The sequence below is a fragment of the Symphodus melops genome (assembly GCF_947650265.1).
Source record: "Symphodus melops genome assembly, chromosome: 4".
NCBI classification, from domain to species: domain Eukaryota; kingdom Metazoa; phylum Chordata; class Actinopteri; order Labriformes; family Labridae; genus Symphodus; species Symphodus melops.
In genome coordinates this window covers 4183814-4203382 of record NC_136694.1, presented here as the reverse complement: position 1 = coordinate 4203382, position 19569 = coordinate 4183814, and the positions used below count along the sequence as shown (strand labels likewise).

The 19569-nt window shown below is 41.6% G+C and overlaps 1 protein-coding gene across 3 annotated transcripts in view; it reads right to left on the bottom strand.

The window, feature by feature from the left end:
- Nucleotides 1-3684: 3684 nt before the first annotated feature.
- Nucleotides 3685-19569, bottom strand: part of phactr3b (phosphatase and actin regulator 3b) — a 51448-nt gene continuing 35563 nt past the window's right edge. For all 3 annotated transcript variants that reach the window (XM_079341128.1, XM_079341129.1, XM_079341130.1), the window contains exons 9-13: nt 8032-8087; nt 6036-6097; nt 5806-5946; nt 4679-4755; nt 3685-4245 (exon numbers count right to left, since the gene is read on the bottom strand). In XM_079341128.1, coding sequence (XP_079197254.1) covers nt 4230-4245; nt 4679-4755; nt 5806-5946; nt 6036-6097; nt 8032-8087 — 352 coding nt within the window. In that variant the 3' untranslated portion in view covers nt 3685-4229. The remainder of the gene's footprint in view (nt 4246-4678; nt 4756-5805; nt 5947-6035; nt 6098-8031; nt 8088-19569) is intronic.

Genomic DNA, 19569 nt, shown 5'->3' with positions numbered 1-19569 from the left:
AGCTTTAGTCTGCACCCTGTGCTTGGAATTAAACAATTGTTCCTCCTCGACCGTTTCCCTGACGTACAGACGCTCATAGCTGTCATGCCTGTGTGATGTTGGGACATACATCAATGCTGCCTCGCAGCGCTGTGCCTTTATTTGGAGCTTTCGTCTTCTGCTTTTTGTCAGCCGTTATATAATAAGCCATCACAGTAGGATGTAACAAAATGCTCAATAATGACAACTGACTGTATAAGAATATATATGTCGAAAGTGATGCATATACGAAGGTCTCAGTGATGATGACTTACTCCCATCATTTATCGTGTACTTCGGAATCAAACTGTGACCTATTTTTAACATCTGTGTTTTGTCCTCTGCCTTGATTAAAGGGGACATGTTATAAAAAAGTCCACTTTGACAGTGTCTGTGAACATATATTTGGGTATATATGAGGGTCTCTCTACCGACCCACAAATTGTGAAATAAGTCCATCCAGTCCTTTGTTTGTGTTCTTACAACACAGAGAAAAATGCTCCGTTTCTAAAATTCTCCACTTGTGACATCACAAGTTAGATTCTGGTGAAAAAAAAAATCCCCTCCGCTGGTGTCTCCACACTCTAGGGCGACTGTTTGAAAAGGAGGAATCGAATCGACTGAATCAAGGATGAAGCCCAAAATGAAGAGCGAATGAGGAAGGACATGACAGGAAAGGAAAAACAGGTTGGACTTGAACCTAGACTGTCTCCATGGAGGACTAACGCCTCTATTCTTGGGGTGGAACTTACCTGTTTGGACACTGTTCTAGTCATTGTTCATTGTCAGTCTCCACTGTTTCCTTACAACAGTTCATGTGTTGTTTATATAACGCTAACATACTGTGGAACTCAGGATCAGTCCCATTTATTAGTTGTTACCACATTAAGCCAAATGAAGGCAGGTCTATACGCGCTTAGTGTTAACATAGTGTCTGTTGTTGAACTTTGACCTCTATTCAAGAAAGACAGAAAAAATGTTTGTAAACGTACCAGAGCGAGACAGAAAGTTCACGATTAGCTTGCCCATGATGTGCATGTGCAAGAAAATGCAAACAGAGCCTGCTGCATGATAATCTGGATAAAGCCTAAAGAAATGTAAACCTCAGTGAGTGACCGGAGGGTCGGGGAGGAGGACTCAGCTGCTTGTGCTGGCTTCATAGATGGAAATAAATGTTTAAATTAAGGGGGGGGATCGTTTTCGCCATCTTTCAAGTGAGGTTTGATTCCTCTATCACTCATTTTAAAGAAAAACAAAGACATGCAGATATGTTTCCACAGCGCCATAGGCCCCCCTGCACCAGTTAGTGATTATATTAACAGGGGCCTCTCTCTCTCTCTCTCCCACAGTGCAGCAGGTTGGCATTGCTAGGCTGTCTTACAAAGCAAAATCAAATCACTAATGTGTCATGTATTCATCGATATCTGAAGTTTATACACAACTACACATTCTTTCTGGTGTAAACTGACAGATTTAAAGTCTTCTCATCTTTGCTGTGCACGACTTTTGATTGAAAATAAGTAAAGGCTCTTCTTGTAAGGACAGCTGTCCCAAAAAAAGGCAGGGTCATTTCATAAACTGAAGTTCACATAAAGGCTGGTCTATAACTTGAAGTTTTACTGTTAGATAAAAAATAACAGCTCCAGGCACTCGCTGATTACGTTTGACGTTATGAAAGGAGAACTTTATGTAATATGACGTGTTGGGTATTCCTACAACAACATCATCCTTAAATTTGGCTTACAAACTGCTGAACATATGTCCAGCATGTGCGTGGTTACCTTTGGTCCACGCTCATCTAAGGGACTCCCGGAAGTCAGGATTCCCACTTCACGCTCACGAGAGCATCCCTGCTTCCTCCCACGCAGCTCCACAGGTGAGCGGCCTGTTCTGGAGCGGACAGGTTGCCCATTTGAATCACTCCTCGCGGCGAGCGGTCGTTAAGTACAGTCTCTTTCATACTGGAGCTGCCATCTGTTCCTCCACAGGACGAAGGCTGTGACTCACGTCCCGTGCTTGATGATGTCAGAAAACAAGCTAAAAACTGCCTGGCCAATCAGAACACAGCTCACAAAGAGGTTACAGTACAGTATCAGGGTTGCTTCTAATTATATTTCCCAAATGATTAAGACTTTTCCGTGATCTCACAGGTGGGTAAGGTCTCAGTGTTTGCTGAGGGATAAGCATGATACCTTAAAACTATAAGCAAGACAAAACAGCTTGTTTCTTTATTCCTTGATCACTGCAGATCAATTATTAGAGATGCAGCAAACGGATTAATCTTTAAGGAGGCCAGGTCCTGATTTGTTAGAGAATTCTTTCCCTGCATGATGAGAAGAAAATGTTCCCTGCCTGCCTTTCGGCCTGCGTCTTGATCTGATGAAGCTGAACTTTTCTTTTATGTCAGCATGTACTCACTTAGGCGTGATGACGCTGAGACAAATCTGATCGGATTACAACACACTTATGATTCGTAGTCTACCATTTTCCCCCATAATCTGACCTCTGGCTGTATCTGAAATCACACACTTACTACCTCCTCACTGTATTTGGAGTGATATGTACAGTAGTGGAGTATATAGAGCACTTATTCAGCATGATAAAAACAGACGACACGGCTCACTGGGCGGTCGCAGACAGTGACATCATTACTGTCGCACAGCTAAACGTGAAGCTTAACCCCGCCAAGGAATAAAAGAATAACAGCATATATTTCAATGAAAACTTAAAATACAGTGACTTTTTTTTTCCTTCAGAAAAATTAAAAATAATAAATTCTGAACATGACATGATTCATAAATGATTTAACTTTTGTTTTGTGCTTACAGTCTTTTGATTCGAGTAAAACACCCCAAATGTGACATTTTCCTGTTTCTGTACTCATGCTGGTCACTTCTCTCGACTGTCCAGATCTTTGAACCGCAATGCATGATGGTATATATCAGGGCCTGATGGAAATTTAATTTTCACGGCTGATGACGATATGAGAGAGGATCACTGCTTGACACTCTGCAGAGTGATAATATTAATGGATGGATGCCTTGAATTTCCCACCCCGGGATCAATAAAGTATCTATTTATCAATACTTGTTGTAATGCATATAGCGGTCTCTGCTGGTGAAAGAAAAACAAAAACAAAAAAAAAAAAACAAAGCTTGTGTGATACAATGAAACAAAACTTAATTAGCCGTTGGTCAGTCGCTAATATCGGCTGGTCGATAAATCGGTCGGGCCCTTGTGTTATTTAATTTTAAATTTGTTTTGCTATCGACACCGTTTATATTTCCTGCTTTTGAGCTGCTGTAACAACTTAATTTCCCCCATTGTGGGATCAATAAAGTTTATCCATATCCTTATATAATGATTGGATTGTGACTATCAGTTATAAAGGACTTTTCCCAATGCATTGTGGGATACGATGAGTGGATTATATCGTGTAAAATAATGCTCACTCAGAATTCAGACACCGCTGGCTCCTGTATGTTGAATAGTGATTTTGGACCTTTGTGTAAAACATGGTTGATCTGAACACATACTGCTGTGTTTAAAAAAAGTTAGGCTCAGGGTTGTTCTTAGTATAGAAAACTTCCTCTCGCCATGGAGCAGATGGCAAACACATGAAAGATTGAAAAAGGACCAATCATAGAGGAGACAAACACAGTTAGCTACAAATTGAAAACTTGTATTGTGCAGACAATAAATAGTGCTTACAAAGGGATTTTTGTCTTTTACACAGACAAGGTTTCTGTTTACACTGTTGATATGAAACGCACCATCTACTGAATCAGTGAGACTCAGACACAGCTCGAGGACGTGACTACTGATACTGGAGTGGGACTGGGCGACTCGGTCACATGCACGTTTCCCCTCTGTGGTAGCATCAAAAAGAATGTCTTTCAAAAGAGTCTGTTTACAAAAAAATGTCTCTTTTTGTCTATGGCAGATACATGACCTTGCTTCCTCCTGCCCCATCGATGAGGTGAAGCTAGGCTTTAGGTTGTGTTCCTCTGAGCAGAAGTGGAGCTTTCTGCATGCGTCCTCGTCTACCCGCAGCTCCATTTCCAGAGACATAGCCTCTAAGGTTTGCTGGACTTAAAAAATAAAAACAAAACAGGACACCCACTGACTGTGGGCCGGGCCGATGGAAGACTCCGTGCAAAGCCTTCACTGACAGAACCAGATATCAGCAACTCTTCACAGAAGAAACCTTGCTAAGGCCGGTGGAACCTGCAAAGAAGAAAGAAGGAGAAACTGTGAATGTGGGCTAAAAATTCTCGTATAAGGGTCTCATCAATCACAAGCGCTATTATTAGCACAACGGGCAGTGCTCTTACACACAGCCAAGGACCTCTACTTAAGAATAGGGGCTTACATAAGCATATCTCTGGTTAATTCAGGTACCCCAGAAACACAAGCTAAATATATGCACACATTCATTTTAGTAGTGAGCTGGTGCAAAAGGTTGCAACTTTGTCATCTCAAGGGACCTTATTGCAGCTAAATATAAGCCTAGCTCTGCAGGATATGCACTTATTGATGTGAGACCGTTGGACAATGCACCTTTGAGTCTTTGCACAATGTCACACTAACCCTGTTAAGACACCATACAGTCACAACAGAGCAGAGAGGAAGAACAAAAAGAAGAAAGAAATGTTCTAACCTCGTCAGATGCTTGCTCGAAGAATGAACCTCCATCTCGTTACTTTTGAACTCATTAAGCTCCTTACGTATCGCTGCCTGCAGGAAAGACAAAAAGAAAAATCGAGTGTGAGCCCAGGTGCGTCCCTTTACAGCTGGATGGATGTGCTGGGGGAGCGTGACATGTGAAGAGAATGAGGAAACAGATCAGGTGCAGATTACATAAGCTGAACTGGCTTTACGGCCAAACAAAGGCCCTGATGCTGACGCAGAGTAGAGCGAGGTCAACACAGTTTGAATCTCACAAGCAAAGACAGTGGCCTCCAGGAAGTCATCTTTTTGATCTTGATTTTGAATTAAAGGATTTCTGAATCAACCAATTTACACTGACGATGTCTCAGTTTCATATACAGACTTTAACCTAACATTTGGGTAACAATAAAAAGGGATGAAATGCTCAAAACTGTAATGTCCTCTACAGTAATGTTGCAGACCCTGAAGCTTCAGTGTTTAGCCAGCAACCTTTCTTGGTTTGTTGTTTGCCTGGCAAACCAAGGGGCAAAAACAAAGGCCATGGAGATGCCTTCAAAAGTTAGAAGGAGGAATTACAGGCTGCAGCATTGTTTTCAGAGAGGCCAGCACTTTAACAGGTTTCCTTAATGTCTGATCATACAGTAAGCTCATTTCATGATTTAATTCACGAGATATTTTACTGATCGCTCCTTTAATTTGGGTTTGAATCAAACATCTACTCTACTTGGCAATAGCTTCAAAACAGAAGCAATCTTGCAGTTTTCACACGTTCCCCTGCTGGAGAGTGGAGTGACTTAAAATTTAAAAAAAGGAGTTGTTCACTTGAATCAGGTAAACAAACCGACTTATCAGAAAAAACATCTCGCCATCACTTATGAGCCAAAGAACGTGTGGTGATAAGAGACAAAGACAAGGCGGAGGAGTTGAATGATGTTTTTTATGATTTACAAGGCCTTTTTGAGGACACCGAGTGAAAACGTCTAAAGATTTTCTTTGCCCACATGAACCCTGGAGAGGGGCTGAAGGTCTTTTTAAGAAATGAGCTGTGAGAGCACCTTCATATGTAGATCTTGTCAGTGTCAGAAAAACACCTGACACATTTTGAGTCATGGTTACCTTGTCAGAAGCTGAGAGTCTGGTCCAGGGCTTGTCGGCTCTCCTGTCATAGTCCTGAGCTTTGGCCACTTCCACGTAGTCACTAAAACGAATGAGGATCTTTCTGTCCCGCAGCTCGTCCACTGTCGGCCGCTGGTTTAGCTGCAGAATAATAAAAAAAAAACCTCTTATCAATAACTTATTCCTGTTGTGATACATTAAAGAGAATGTGTTGAACTGTAGTCTCGTACCTTTCTGTTCAGCCGCTGTTTGATTTCCCTCCTCTCTTCCTGTTCAGTCTGGTCGTTCCTTTCTGTCGACACACAAAATAAAAAACTTCCATTACAACTAACACATGACTCAAAAACGTGTAGTAGGAGACCTTTCAAAATGAAATGTAAATCACTTTTAAATTCGGGTACGCAGGCGTCGCCAGTAGCCTACAGTCGTGGTTAGTGCACGCCACATGTACGGAGGCTATATCCTCCAAGCGGGCGGCTGGGTTCAAATCCGACCTGTGGCTCCTTTCACGTGTCATTCCCCACTCTCTCACAATAACAGCCCCAAACGCCCCAACATAAACCATTAAAAAATAAAAATGTGGGATATGCAATCCTGTAAGAGTTCGTTGATATTTGAACTCAACAGCTTAACTAATACGCCCCCTTTTTAAAGTGCTGCGTAAATAAACTCCCACATGAATTCAAAGTTTGGCCTTTTCCTGAGGAGTGACTCAAACAAATACAAAGAATAGAAATCTCGACTAACCTGAAAGGATATACAAAATAAGAGGCTTTATTCCCTATATATGACAACTTCATTACTTTGTACAAATCGAGTCAATACACTCTCTCTCTCTCTGTGTTCATTTATTGGACCTAACAGTTGATTTCTAATTAGAGAGCTCATATGTCTAATCCTCCCCACAATCAATACTAAGTGAGCCGGTCTGAGCCGACGACACCACTCTCTGACAGATTTCCACTCGGGGTTAGTGCTGAATGTGAGTAGACACACGGTGAGCAGACGACTAATAGAATTTGTCTTAATTAAATCCAGCAGAAAGATCACTACATGTCACTTCACTTTATTTAATCTCTCTTTTTCTTTTTTCAGCTGCCCCAATTTCAGATACTTTGTAGCTTAAACAAAGCTGTGTGCTCTAAAACTCTGCCTGTGTCTCTCTGGATGAATGCAGAGTGACAGGCACCAATGGGTCCATTTATTGAAAGATAGACTTTCATACTCTGGTTAGTACTGTATGTTTGGTTCAGTGTTGAGCATGTTCCTGTGTGGGAAGAGACGAGGTCAGTGACGAAACAGACAGCTGCGAAAAGCTCACAGGTGGCCCGTCTCAACTGGGAGCCACAGTTCAGCACAATATGGGACTGTTTCATAATTGTGCCAAATCGTCAGGACAGAACAAACAGTTTCACAGATTGAAATGCTCCAATCTGACACCTGCTCTCGACAGACGAATTCAACAGTTTAATCACTTTCAAAGGCGGCTGAATTTGGTTTCTGTTTCAAAAACAAGAATAAATCAGAACAACAACAACTTGGATTGATGATAATAAACAAGCACACTGTACACTGTTTGATGTATACTAAAAAATTTAACATGAAAGATATCTGTACACGGCTGCAGAATTGCTTTTTAAATCATTAATTTGTTGTATCAATGATACATTTCAAATTATTTTAAGATTTTTTCCAAGCTTAAGAATGGCCAAACATGGTCAATAAAAATGTTCCAATCAACATTTCGAAAGCATGATCAAAAGATCTTCAGTCACCCATTTTAGCCTCATACATTCCCAGAACCCAAAAGAAATTATATTTGCATATTGCAATGCAAAATTGAGAGGTTGGGAAGGTCTATACATTTCTGCCACCCACAAGCCTGTCATTTGTTTTTATTAAGACAATTTCAGCTTAAAAAAAAAAAAAAAAAAGTTTCATCTTATTTTGAAAAAACAACACTCCCGAGTCGAATTAGTGTTTAAGGTATAAACTAAATCCTTTAGACTTTTTTTTTTTTGCATAGGCCTCATAATCTCAGGTCAATTTAAGATTTTATTCAAGTGTAATTGGAAAAATATGGACATTCAAAGTTGTGTCCAAATTCAAATGTAAAGCCGCTTTGTAGCCCTAACTGTAGTGAGAGTTACTTAAAACATTCAGAGTTGCACACGATAATCGTGGTTTTGATCAGATGCAGGCAGAAGTCATGCTTGGTACACTCACGCTTTAAGATGTTCCGGCTCTCCAGCTCCTCCACGGCCGGTCTCTGGCTCAGTCTCCTGCGGAAAAACACCAGAATTACATTCTGGACCATCTTTACTCCCACGCTGCTGGTGTTTCTGTCCTCAACCCACTCCACACAAAGTCTATTCAGTTCTTCACAAGCCTACTACTAGCAGCACTTTGAGCTTTTCTGCCGATGTGCAGAGCGCCGAGATCCGCACATCCAAAACGCGAACACCGCGTCCCACCTCGAGTCCAAAGAGCGGCTGGTTTTGGTTTTATGACATTTAAGGCTCCACATCAGGAAAAAGTCGGACAGCGTGTTGGATATCACGCGTCAGAGCCAGTTTAGAAAGGAATAAAGGGAGAAATTCCCTCTAGGAGAGTTGCGACAGCTTCAATGTTGCAGAGATGGGAAGTTTTGGAGAGGCGCGTTGGTTGTAGTCCCGGCTGAGCGGAGGATGCTGCGCGCTCTGAGAGTGAGTGAGTGAGAGAGAGAAGCACCGCCTGCCTCCTTTTGACCACATGCATAATACGAATGTGAGGGGGAGGGACTGAGGAGGAGATTCCCTCTACATGCACACACTCACTGTGCAGCACAAGCACTTCTGTTACCACAGCTTTATCAGAAAAAACAGCACTGAAGTGCGTCCCTTGGACAAATAACGTCATTTGAATTGAATTTCACTGAAAGAAGTATGGCTCAAACAAGCTTTAGAGTAAAAGAAAAAAACACACATTTAATCGTTTTTGCTTTATGAGCTGCTTGAATGATTGGATTCATTGCTAACTTATTTACTTACTAACAAGTGAACTGTATGATATGATATGCATGGTGATAAAAATGCAGCAAGAAGTGCAAAGACATGAAACAATGCAGATACCAACCCTTAAAGTGTATGGAGCCTAGTTTAACTAGTTATGGTGATTCAACACACCCTCCTTTGGCTTCTCTCAGTTTTCCACATTCCTCCCCTTCTGAATTTTGGGATTCCTCACATGACTCTGCAACCCACCCCTACACACTCACTGACACTAAATCTGCCACACAACTGTCAAGACAGATTCCCACAGGACACTTTTATATAGTGCACTCACCACCAGGAAACAAACCCTGATCTTAACTGAGCTTCTTTAACGCTTCCACATTTGGACAAAACTCTTTTGGGGTGAGTTTTTCGCTCTGACTTTGTTTGGAGTATCTCCCGTCAGCAGCATTTTTTTTTTGTTGCAGAAAATCCAACTTATTAGATCCAGGAACGCAGAAGAATTCACCTTGAGCGAGCGTAAGGGCGTGGTGACATGTAGTCCCTACGATTGTTGCGTGTTGGCAACCGACCTCTACGATGTCTGTGCATTTAATTAACTGCTGCATTACGTTTTCTGTTCTCCACTGTTCTTCTGTCAGTGTTCTGATCCTGTCAAACTACACGTAGCATTGATATAAAAGCATTTTTTCTCTTTAATAGTGTTGTATAGTAGAAGATGTTGCTTCGTCCGCCACTTATGCGTCGTTTTTTAAACGTCACATCTCGTGTCCCCCGCCTCCTGTCCAACAGTCTCCAGCTGTGAGGTGAACAGCCCAATCTGAAGGATTTCAGGGGGCAGTACGCTACATTTAGTTGGCTAGCTGGTGCTAACCCTACCAGTACAGGAGCTTAACGTGCTGATCAAGAAGGGAACATTACATTTACCAGGAACACAGTGTCTTTCTCAGAGCACGACAACCCCAATCTGCAGAATTATTGAGGTTGGACGGACAGTTTTAAAGTCTCGGTTCACAGCATGGAAAGATGGCACCAATTCCAAAATTGTCAAGATGATCCCTGAAGAACTTTGTGTCCTCAAATGCTTTTCTGAAGCCTATCGAATTAATTTTGACCATCGAGCTTTAGAAGACTATAGGCTAGAGCATCAAATATAACATTTAAAACAAAGTAAAGGAAGCAGGTGGCCTAGTTTCAAACCTGACCTTTCCTGCATAGGCCGCCCTCCTAATATGATGATATAGGGAAGCACTGATTTCTAAATTCCCCAGTAAAGAGCTCCTTTATGACACTCTGCATGAACGTCCGAGCACTCCAGCTTTCCCATCTTTTGATCCACTATTTAAATGTAATTGACAGAAGAAAAATATGGTGTGCAAAAAAACCTAGAGACATGTGGTTATTGACCCACAGAGGCTTAAATGTCAAGCCACACAGTCAGTTGTGAACAGAATAAGCCTGAGAGGCAAAAGTTACACGAAACGTCAACCAAGTCCAGTAGCCTTTTGAATAAAATGCTGAATGTGTGCAACATGTAAATCTGTTACTTCAGTGTGTCAGATATAAGTCAATATAATTCTTCCTCTCCTGCTGCTGTTTATCAAACAATAAAGAGAGCAGGGTTGGCATACAACCGACTTTTTAACATCTGTTTTTGTCTCATTACGCGTAAAGAGATAGAAGATTTACTTTATGGATCCCTGAAGAGGAAAATCTTTTTTTACACTCTGTTATCATGCAACACATAGGCTGATATATATTACACAATATGGGATATACAATACTACAATATGGAAGTTGGTATTGGGATGGTATTGTACCAAGGAAATTATTAAGATGGACAAGTCTTCCCACACAGTTGCAGTTATGGTGAATTTTTTTCAGACAAAAATAGAAAGTGCATTTTTCATTTGACCTCACATGATTTCAGACAAAATGATGAAAGCTTTTATAAGCGGTTATGTTTTGTTCACAGCCCTGAAAATAATGAGAGGTAGGATGGCAACCTAGAGTGAATATCTAAAAAAAGCCTTCTGTCCTGTGACAGCTTCAGCTGTGACTGGGACCACTGGGGGCTTTATGAAAGAGCAGCACAGACAGGGCAGTACTGGAAGCTGAGCAGAGTTGAAGTGCTTAATGGAGCAGAGCTATAGAAGGATGTGTGGTCTGGAGCAAATCAAAAGATTCAGGTCAATTTACCTCACTTCACAGAGTGAATGACAAACCTGCTGCAGACACTCTGTACTTCACATGTATTGTCCATGAGAAGATTGAAGGGATGTGGATTTAATGCAAAGACAAAATCCACACTACACAGAAGCTGGAATGACTCAGCCTGTTTTTACCAAACAATCCCAGTGGGCCTTTAGTCACAGTCTCCTGCAGCGGTTTGCACTTCATAACAACTCACCCACTCTGCTTGGTCAGAGGTAAAAGTTCCTCGTTTGTTTGAGGACTCACCAGCATGTCAAAGCAATGAGCTGCCTGTACAAGCAGGGGCTGATGGGAATGTCAGCCCATGAAAAGTGGAGGAGAATGGGATGCGTCAGGCGCCACAGGCCGGGCAGTGGCCTGCTTCTGCCCAATGAGGTGTATCCTAATGCCTCGCTCCGTCTCCTCAGTGACAGAGCCCGAGGACAGGAGTGCCACGGTCCGATATGAAGCCCAGGACAGCCGGGGGAGGGGGGGTTGAGGGGGGGGGGCAGTTTCTTGGGATAATAGAAGCCAGAAGCTCTGGGTGTATGTAACTTGGTTGTTTTTGGTGTTGACCTGGATGTGTCCCACTGCTACTAGGTCACATAAATAAGATGAGTGTGGCCATGAGGAAATAGAGCTTTGCTAACATTTTTACTGGAGCTGACAAACGATTACATGTTGCAATCACGGTTAAACACTGAAATGTATTTTTAATCACATTTGAAATTTCATTATTCTGCATTTAGGTTTTTGATATAACTTTTTGTCTATGCTTTTATTTTGTATTTGTGTAATGTCTAAAGTGCTTCCTGTTTGAGTACAAACCTGCTTTTATTTTGAAATAAAGGCGCAGTAGCGTTGTTCTTTTATCACTGTGACTACAGTGAGACAAGGAGCCTCTGCTGTGTATGCGGTGGCTAAGCTATGATGCACCTAAAAGGACACGATTCACACATTCATTTCAGACATTGTACTCATGGTGATTTGCGACAAACGCATTGATGCAAACAACCCTTGTTTTTTTCGTATTAATATTTAACAGGCTATAATGACAAAGCCTTTTACTCTCTTTTATCTCACCCTCTGCTGTGCTATTAATGATAGATGAATGCGACACATTCAAAGACTCAGACATGAAACCAAGAATCAATCCTGATCTAGTGTGATTTTCAGTCTCTGATACTTTGCCCTTTTGCAAAAGACCTATGGATCGTGGCGGGGGGGTAAAGTCTGGCTCTTCAAAAAACCAGCCGAGAACAGAGTGTGCAGAACACTTCAAATAACACGGTCCTACCTACAACACTATGAGTAACTGAGCATGAACCATAAGCTTTCAGACAGGAGACACTTCAGGTGACTCTGAAACACAGATTGAGTCTACCGATAGAAGTCGGTGCAGGCCGGATGGTTCCGTGAGACTATTTCTAGGCACACGGGTTCTTTGAGGTCAATGTTACTGTAAGCTAACGTGTTGAAAATCTAATGATACGAAAAAAGAACATTTACCGGCTCCAGGGTCTTAGTTAGAATTCAGTCATGCTTACGTTTGACAATTAGCACAAAATCAAATCTATGTTAGCCTGATTGTTTGTCGTTCATAAACCTAATCTTAACCCAAAAGTTAAACCTCCAGGAGACCACGTGTCGAGTTGTAAATTCAAACAAAGATGATAAAGTTTAATGTCCCCAACAAGTGCACTGTATCATTTCATTTAGCCATTTTTTAGCAACTGCCTTTTTAAGGTCACGTGAAAACTTCAGAAGTCAGAAGTGGGGGTATTCACTAACATGTTTAATGTCGCACAACAAACAGGAACATCTTTTAAGCTTGTGTTAACCACAGACATTATTTCAGGCGTCTCACCACCAACTCATTCCAAAAAAAACATTGAGTTTGAGGCAAACGACCCCATGGCGCTAAAAAGCTAACTCACTTCCTGGCTTTAGAACCCATTGGTGTGACGCCCTATACTTAGTGTTTGTGTGAAGGCTCCCTTAAAAAAGAGATGCTGCATCTCAAGGGTCTATCCGTTATGAAAGTCAATGTTGCACGTCTCGTCTGTGATCTGCTGATCGTGCCCTTGTTTGTTATGATGTAAGAAAGAGGAGAAAAAAAAAAGTTCAGTGAGTGGGTGAAGGGGCTTTGAGACTTTTGACATTTCAATTACAGGGGACTCACAGCTTGAGCTCTAAAATAAAACACAGTATAACGCTAATTACAACATGTGCGACAAGGACGGTCTATATTGGTGACAACATGTAATTTGACGATTTAGTTTCATGCCATGTACGTATGTTCAGGCTCTGTCATCCGGTGCTTACGTCTCTCCAACTGCTTCACAAAGTCTGCCAGCTCTTGTCCTGTAATTGGACCGATGCCCGACTGTGATGCTGCTCGATATAAAAGGCACAAATAGAGAAGGAGGACACACATCTTCAGAGCCCCTTATTTAAAGCCACAATATTAGAAGATATTTAAGATCTATTGGTCGTTTTGGTGTGTTGATCTGAACAAACTGCAGGAAAAAGCAGCAGCGTCACATTTTCTCTTGGTAAATAGTGAAGCATGATACTGCACTGATATCAGATCAGGTGGATATGTTGTTTTTGTGACCACATGCAAGAATGTAAAAGAGAAACTTTGTGAGATTGATGTAAATTTTGCACCACTTTTAAAAAAGGACTTCATAAATACAAATAAGAAGAGCTGCACCGATTGGTTAATTCAGGACTTGTAACGATTTTTTTACACATCAATTTGGCCAATTGCAGATTCTAATACCATCGTTTGTTTCAAAAGACGTTTTGGTGTCAGACTCCCACAATGCAACATTCTCTCATGTTCAGCAATGTATGGTAAACAAAACCAGGTCCACACACAAAGAAACTTACTTTATTTGAGCTCAGACTCTTGTTCATTTTTTTGGGTTTGCCTGCAGTAGAGAAAAAAAAAAAGGCGCAGAGGGAAACCCAACGCAGAGCATGCATTAATATTTCATCTCAGGTGAAAGGGGGTTACAAAACCGGTTACCATAAAGGTTTCCTCTCCACAAGGACAAACTACACTCTGCCATTTGACAGCAGAGTCTGCTTCCATTTAATACTTCACTGAGGTCATGGAGGACAGCATAGCCCAGAAGGGAAAAAACATTTATACTCTTTACAGAATTACATTTAGAGAAATATAGAAACTGAAGTTGAGGGTATGAGGATGTGATCAGACATTTTCTGCCTATAACGTGTAGAAAATAGTACTGACATGTTTGTTTTCTGGCCTTTCTGGATTACTCATGAGCTGCCCAACTGTTAAACACATTTGTAATAAGTCTAATTGATCTGATTAATTCCATAAGAATCAAACTCCTGAATTTAGTTGGACTTACTCCAAGCTCGGAGATTTGTAAATGTTACTCCGCTGCTGTACGGTGAGCACTGAGTTATTTCAAGCCGCCCTGGACAGCAGCTGTGGTTCGCCGTTCTGCCCCTGCGTCATGCAGTGTCAGCAGAAATTAAACTATGTGCCACAAATATCCAATTATTGGTTCCTCTGTGTCTCAGTCGAGTACGTCCAAATACTGAGGAGGCTTCTGCTGGCGGAACTACTACAGCTGTACCCTCCTTTCTTTAGCTCTCTTTTTTTACAGGACCTGTAATTATCTCTTTTACGTTCGACCCCTGACATGCTGACTGGATTTAAGGCTGCAGTTAATCTCATTAGTTAAAAAGGTGCACATTAAAGAGCGTGGTCACAAAAGGGCTTCTTCAAAGGAGAGGCAGGCTTTACTGCTCGTTTGAACTGAAAAGAGTTTCAGTAGGAATCAAAAAAAGTTGCAGGATAAAAGTCTGATTCAGGATATATGGTCACCATAATCTTTCATTTAAATCAGTAAGCTTTAGTACAAACATTACATAATGTTATCTGTGGGGACCCTTAGGACTCCCATGTACAACAAAATCAATGGAAGTAATGTGATTTGTGTTTGGAGTAATGGTTGTCATGTAGTTCAGAGCCACAATCAGCTCGATGATAGAAAGGAAGACGTTTGTTCTTTGTCTCTTCACAGGCGGCATCCGTGATTCGCTCAAGCAACAAGAGTCATTTGTCAATGTCATAATTTCTTGGTAGTGACTGCCTGCCTCTGCATTAAGATGAGTGTGAGTTCTCAGGTTTACCTTCTTTGTTTTCTTCATAACATGCAGTATTCCCATATTATGTTAAGGAACAAGTTGTTCTTGGTGCATCAGCCTGCTGAAGAGATCAACCTCCTCCCTGTATGCAGTTGTAATGTCAATGTAATCACTTATGTGTCAGTTGATGGAGTATTTGTGTTATGCATGGCGACCTGGTTGGAGGTAAAAAAAGAAGTAAAAGACGAAGCTGAGAACACAGACCCTGAGACTGAGGCCTGCCAGACGAGGTCCAGGAACAGGTCGTACATGCTGCTTGAATATTACTTCAAGCTGCATGCAGGACAATAAAAGCACGCAGTCCTGCTAGTATTGTTACAGAACAACATTATAATAACAAAAACCCCATGTCCAGACCTCGCTGACCTCATCACCAAACTGATCAAATATCTGCTCATCCCCGTCTTATATAACTGTTTCCTCTCATCTTTGGCTTTTTTTTTTTGTATCTTCTGTATAAATCACCCACCTGACCATCACATGACGGATACAGTAGGAGGTATCCAAACAATAGAATAAAAAAAGTCTTTCTACTAAATATAGCAGTCACATGTTTTTTGGATTCAGCTGCATTGATGCTTCAGGGGATTTTACAGGCACATGATCACAACCCCCTCACAACTTCAGGTGTTCTGCATGGACTTGGATGGTGCTTTTTTTTTTTTTTGGTCTTCTGACTTCTAAAAATGCTTTTACACTCCATGTCACATTCACCCATTCACATGGACGACCCATACCACATTGCAGTAAACTGTGTCCTAAACAGCTCTCCAGAAGAGCCCCGCAGGGGCAGCAGGGACTGTTCAATCAGCAGGGAATATGGGAGAGGAAATGCAATCTCTCTATCAGCAGGGACCACAGCTGTGACGTAGACAGGCCATTGATTATGGCTGCTGCTGCACCAATAGAGGCTAAATTTAGAAACAGAGGGTTCCCTTCTGTCGTGCTAGGCCGGCCCACTGCTCTGCATTCTGCTGCAGAGTGCTGCAATTCAGTACTGTGAGTCAATACAACATGCCATGTGCTCCTCCATACCAGTTAGGGGATGTGTTGCATCACAGCACAATGTAAAGATAATAAGGATAACGGTATTGAGCCAGAGAACAACGTTTCGTGATGATTGAATATACCATGAGGGGAAACTTACAGTTTCTCACTTTAGGTTCAAGGCACTTTGGGAAGAAAGCTTTTTTTCCTCCATGTCATTCAGGGGTGTCACTGCAGAAGTTATACTGACTATCAGTCTCTGAGGAGAAAGGGTTTCTGCATCCTATGATGGCTCTTCGCTGTAACAGACAGCTCGATGACTTCTTTGTTCCATGTTTTTAAAAAGTCCTACATGGCTTACTGCACAACTGCAGAAAGTAAACGTGACAAAGTTCAGACTTCATCCAATTTAAATGTTTGAGATCATCACAGTTTTATTTCTTGAGATTATTTTGGACAGGCACATCTCCTTAATGTATGATACAACAGTTTAGAGCTCTATTGAGGAACTTCTGTGTTAAATTTGGCGCCCCCAGTGGATGAAAAGGGGATTTACCATGAGACTAATTTTCATAGTTGATCAAACAAATTTAAATTCAGGGTGAATGACAAGTCTTAAGATAAGTAAATAATACAAAAACAGCCAAACTTGAGCATAATGTGGCATGTCATGCTAACATTAGCAGTGTTAGCACAGCCAGCCTTCAGTCCTCCCCGCAGTTTAACGTCCACAAGTCCGTTCTAAATGTTCTTACTGTTACTCCAGTCAAATACAAAAGTTTAACATGACACAGCCTACCTACATTATTAAAATGAAAATACTGCCAGACGCTGTGATATGCTATTTATCCTATGTGCTTGTTTACATCCAGACAGTAAAGCCAGAGGAGTAGGCTCACAGCCAGGGGTACAGCAGGTCTATGGCTAGTGGACAGAAGCTGCCCTAAAGCTAAGACATAATATCTGACCAGCACTGAGGGTCCGAAATATAAAAATAATATTACATAATGTGTTTAGCTGACAAGTCATTCTGGTGCCAACTAACCAATATTAAAAATGTTTAACCTTCCCTTCCTTTCACAACGGCTAAAGCATGAGCATGTTTGCGTCTTATTTCTGCTGATTTTTTCTGGTACACGTGTTCGTAGCATTTGCAGACAAAAAGTGCATCCTGCTTTCTATTAACAGCAAAATGCATCACTCACTGTGAATCTCTGCTGTGGGGAATTTCAAAATAAAAATGCCTTTTCTTAAGCGTGCTGCTAAACGTCTAAACGTCTGACAGCCGCCCAGCTTGTCAATGACAGTCTCCCTTGCTTTTTCAGGTCACATAGAGACGTCAGAATTAATTTCACTCTTTTCCATAACCAATTGAAGACTTCTCACAGGATCTTAAGGGGGAAAGGCAGGGGTGAGAGAGACACTTTAGATACATAAAGCTGTTCACTGAGACATCTACGTGTACCTCATGTTGACTCTGCAGGAGGAACTCAGGTGAATGCTTCTGCATTATGATGCCTGGCATATGTGTTTCCACGTGAGTTGAGGTGAAAATGAATGATTATCTCTCCTTGATGGAGGGTGTTCTGGTCTTTCTTTTGTACCACACACATTTGCTGCCCAAGGCTCTTTACAGCCCGAGAACACTGCGACAAACGCTCCTGAGAGGACACAGCGTGCTCGCCACCTCCACAAACATTGCTCTTTTCTTTTTTCGCTCAATTCATCCATGTGACAGATTCAGTATGATCCACTCTGTTTAAACAATCACTAGTACACGATGGGTGTTTGGGAAGCAGGGTTTAGAGTTGGTCCCTGCAGCCTTTGTTGCTGCTGTGCGTGCTGCCAGGAGGGGCTCGTCATGTCCTCTCGCAGACCATGTGGTCAGCAGGACAGAGACACTGGTAGACGAGCACATGGTGCCGTCACCCGAAACAAAGGCATGCCTCAGCTGTCCTCTGCTCTGACTCATTTCATGTTGTTGACTCTTGTTGACTTGCCAGTCCTCCTGGCAGTCATGGACACAGCTGAGCACTGCAGCACCTGAGAGAGCGGAGCCAGGCAACAAACACAGTGTCTGGGTGACATTTTCACAAAACTCTGCCAAAGCGTTGATGTTGGTCTGATATATTAGTTTTAAAGGATGGTGCACTTATTCAACTTTTAGAAAACATATCTCCTCTGTCTTTTAGAAAAACCGGTAAAAAAATAGAAAAATCAGTTTACTCTTGTTCACTGGAAAAATCTTCTTGTACTCTGAGCCTTTTCTACTATTTCACCTTTATCTGTTTGTCTGGAGTCTGTTTGACAGGAAAACAATCTCCAGTGTAGCCTTCAGTGTTGTTTGTTGTCTGCATCTTAGTTACTATGAACTCTGATCTTTTGTAAGTGGCTTTCTCTTGCTAATAATCAGAATCATACTCTTTCTTTACTAAAAACATGATACACATCTCCGTCAGTTTGCCAGTGATAAATACGAAAAGAAGCTACCAACATTAAAAGTCCTGAAATGGATATTGTAGGGTCTAATAACTGATAAACGGTAAATAGACTTGAGCTTGTTTGGTTCTTTTAAAGTCTTCTGACTACTAGGAGTGCCTTTACACCGCAGGTACCAACACATCCATGATGGTGGAGGCTGCTTGTAAAGTGCCCATCAGAAGAAACTGATCCTAGTGATACACATTCATACGCTGCTGACAAAGCAGTGGGAGCAACTTGGGATTAAGTGTCTTGCCCAAGGACACAGCAGACATGTCCTGCAGGAGGTGGGGATCGAACCCCCAAACTTCCCGTTGAGAGACAACTAAACTCCACCAACAGAGCCACAGTAACCACTATTAACAGCATGTGACATTAATTGTGATCTAACATAAACCCATGCCCTGGTTCTAATTACAATAGATACTAGAATAGTGAACTCCTCTGCTGTTCATTTTAAATCAAGCGAGGGGGATTAATACTATAAAATGTTTACATGTCACAATGGTGACAATAACACATTTAATGGTGACTGAATTCTATTTATCTGCTTCTGTCTCAGGGAGTGTTGAAAGGTATTATTATAATATGATGACCCAATGTTACGGTCAGCATGACAATGAGAAAAGAACTCATCATAATATTGGTTACAATCATTTCCACACAGCAGCTCATACTGTGCTTTTCTAAACCCCCCCCCCCCTCCTTTCTGATTCAAACAGACTCTACCACCAAGCCACAGTCACCCAAAGGAAAGGGGAGAAACTGCTAGTCCAGTTGTGTTCAGGGAAGCCCGTTAACAATGAAATATGGATATTCAGGATTAATAGTTTTTACAACTCTAAGAAGAAAAGATGTTCTTGTTTTGGCTACAGGAAAGGAGCATTGTGATTGGTTAATAGGTTAATGGTAACTTTGC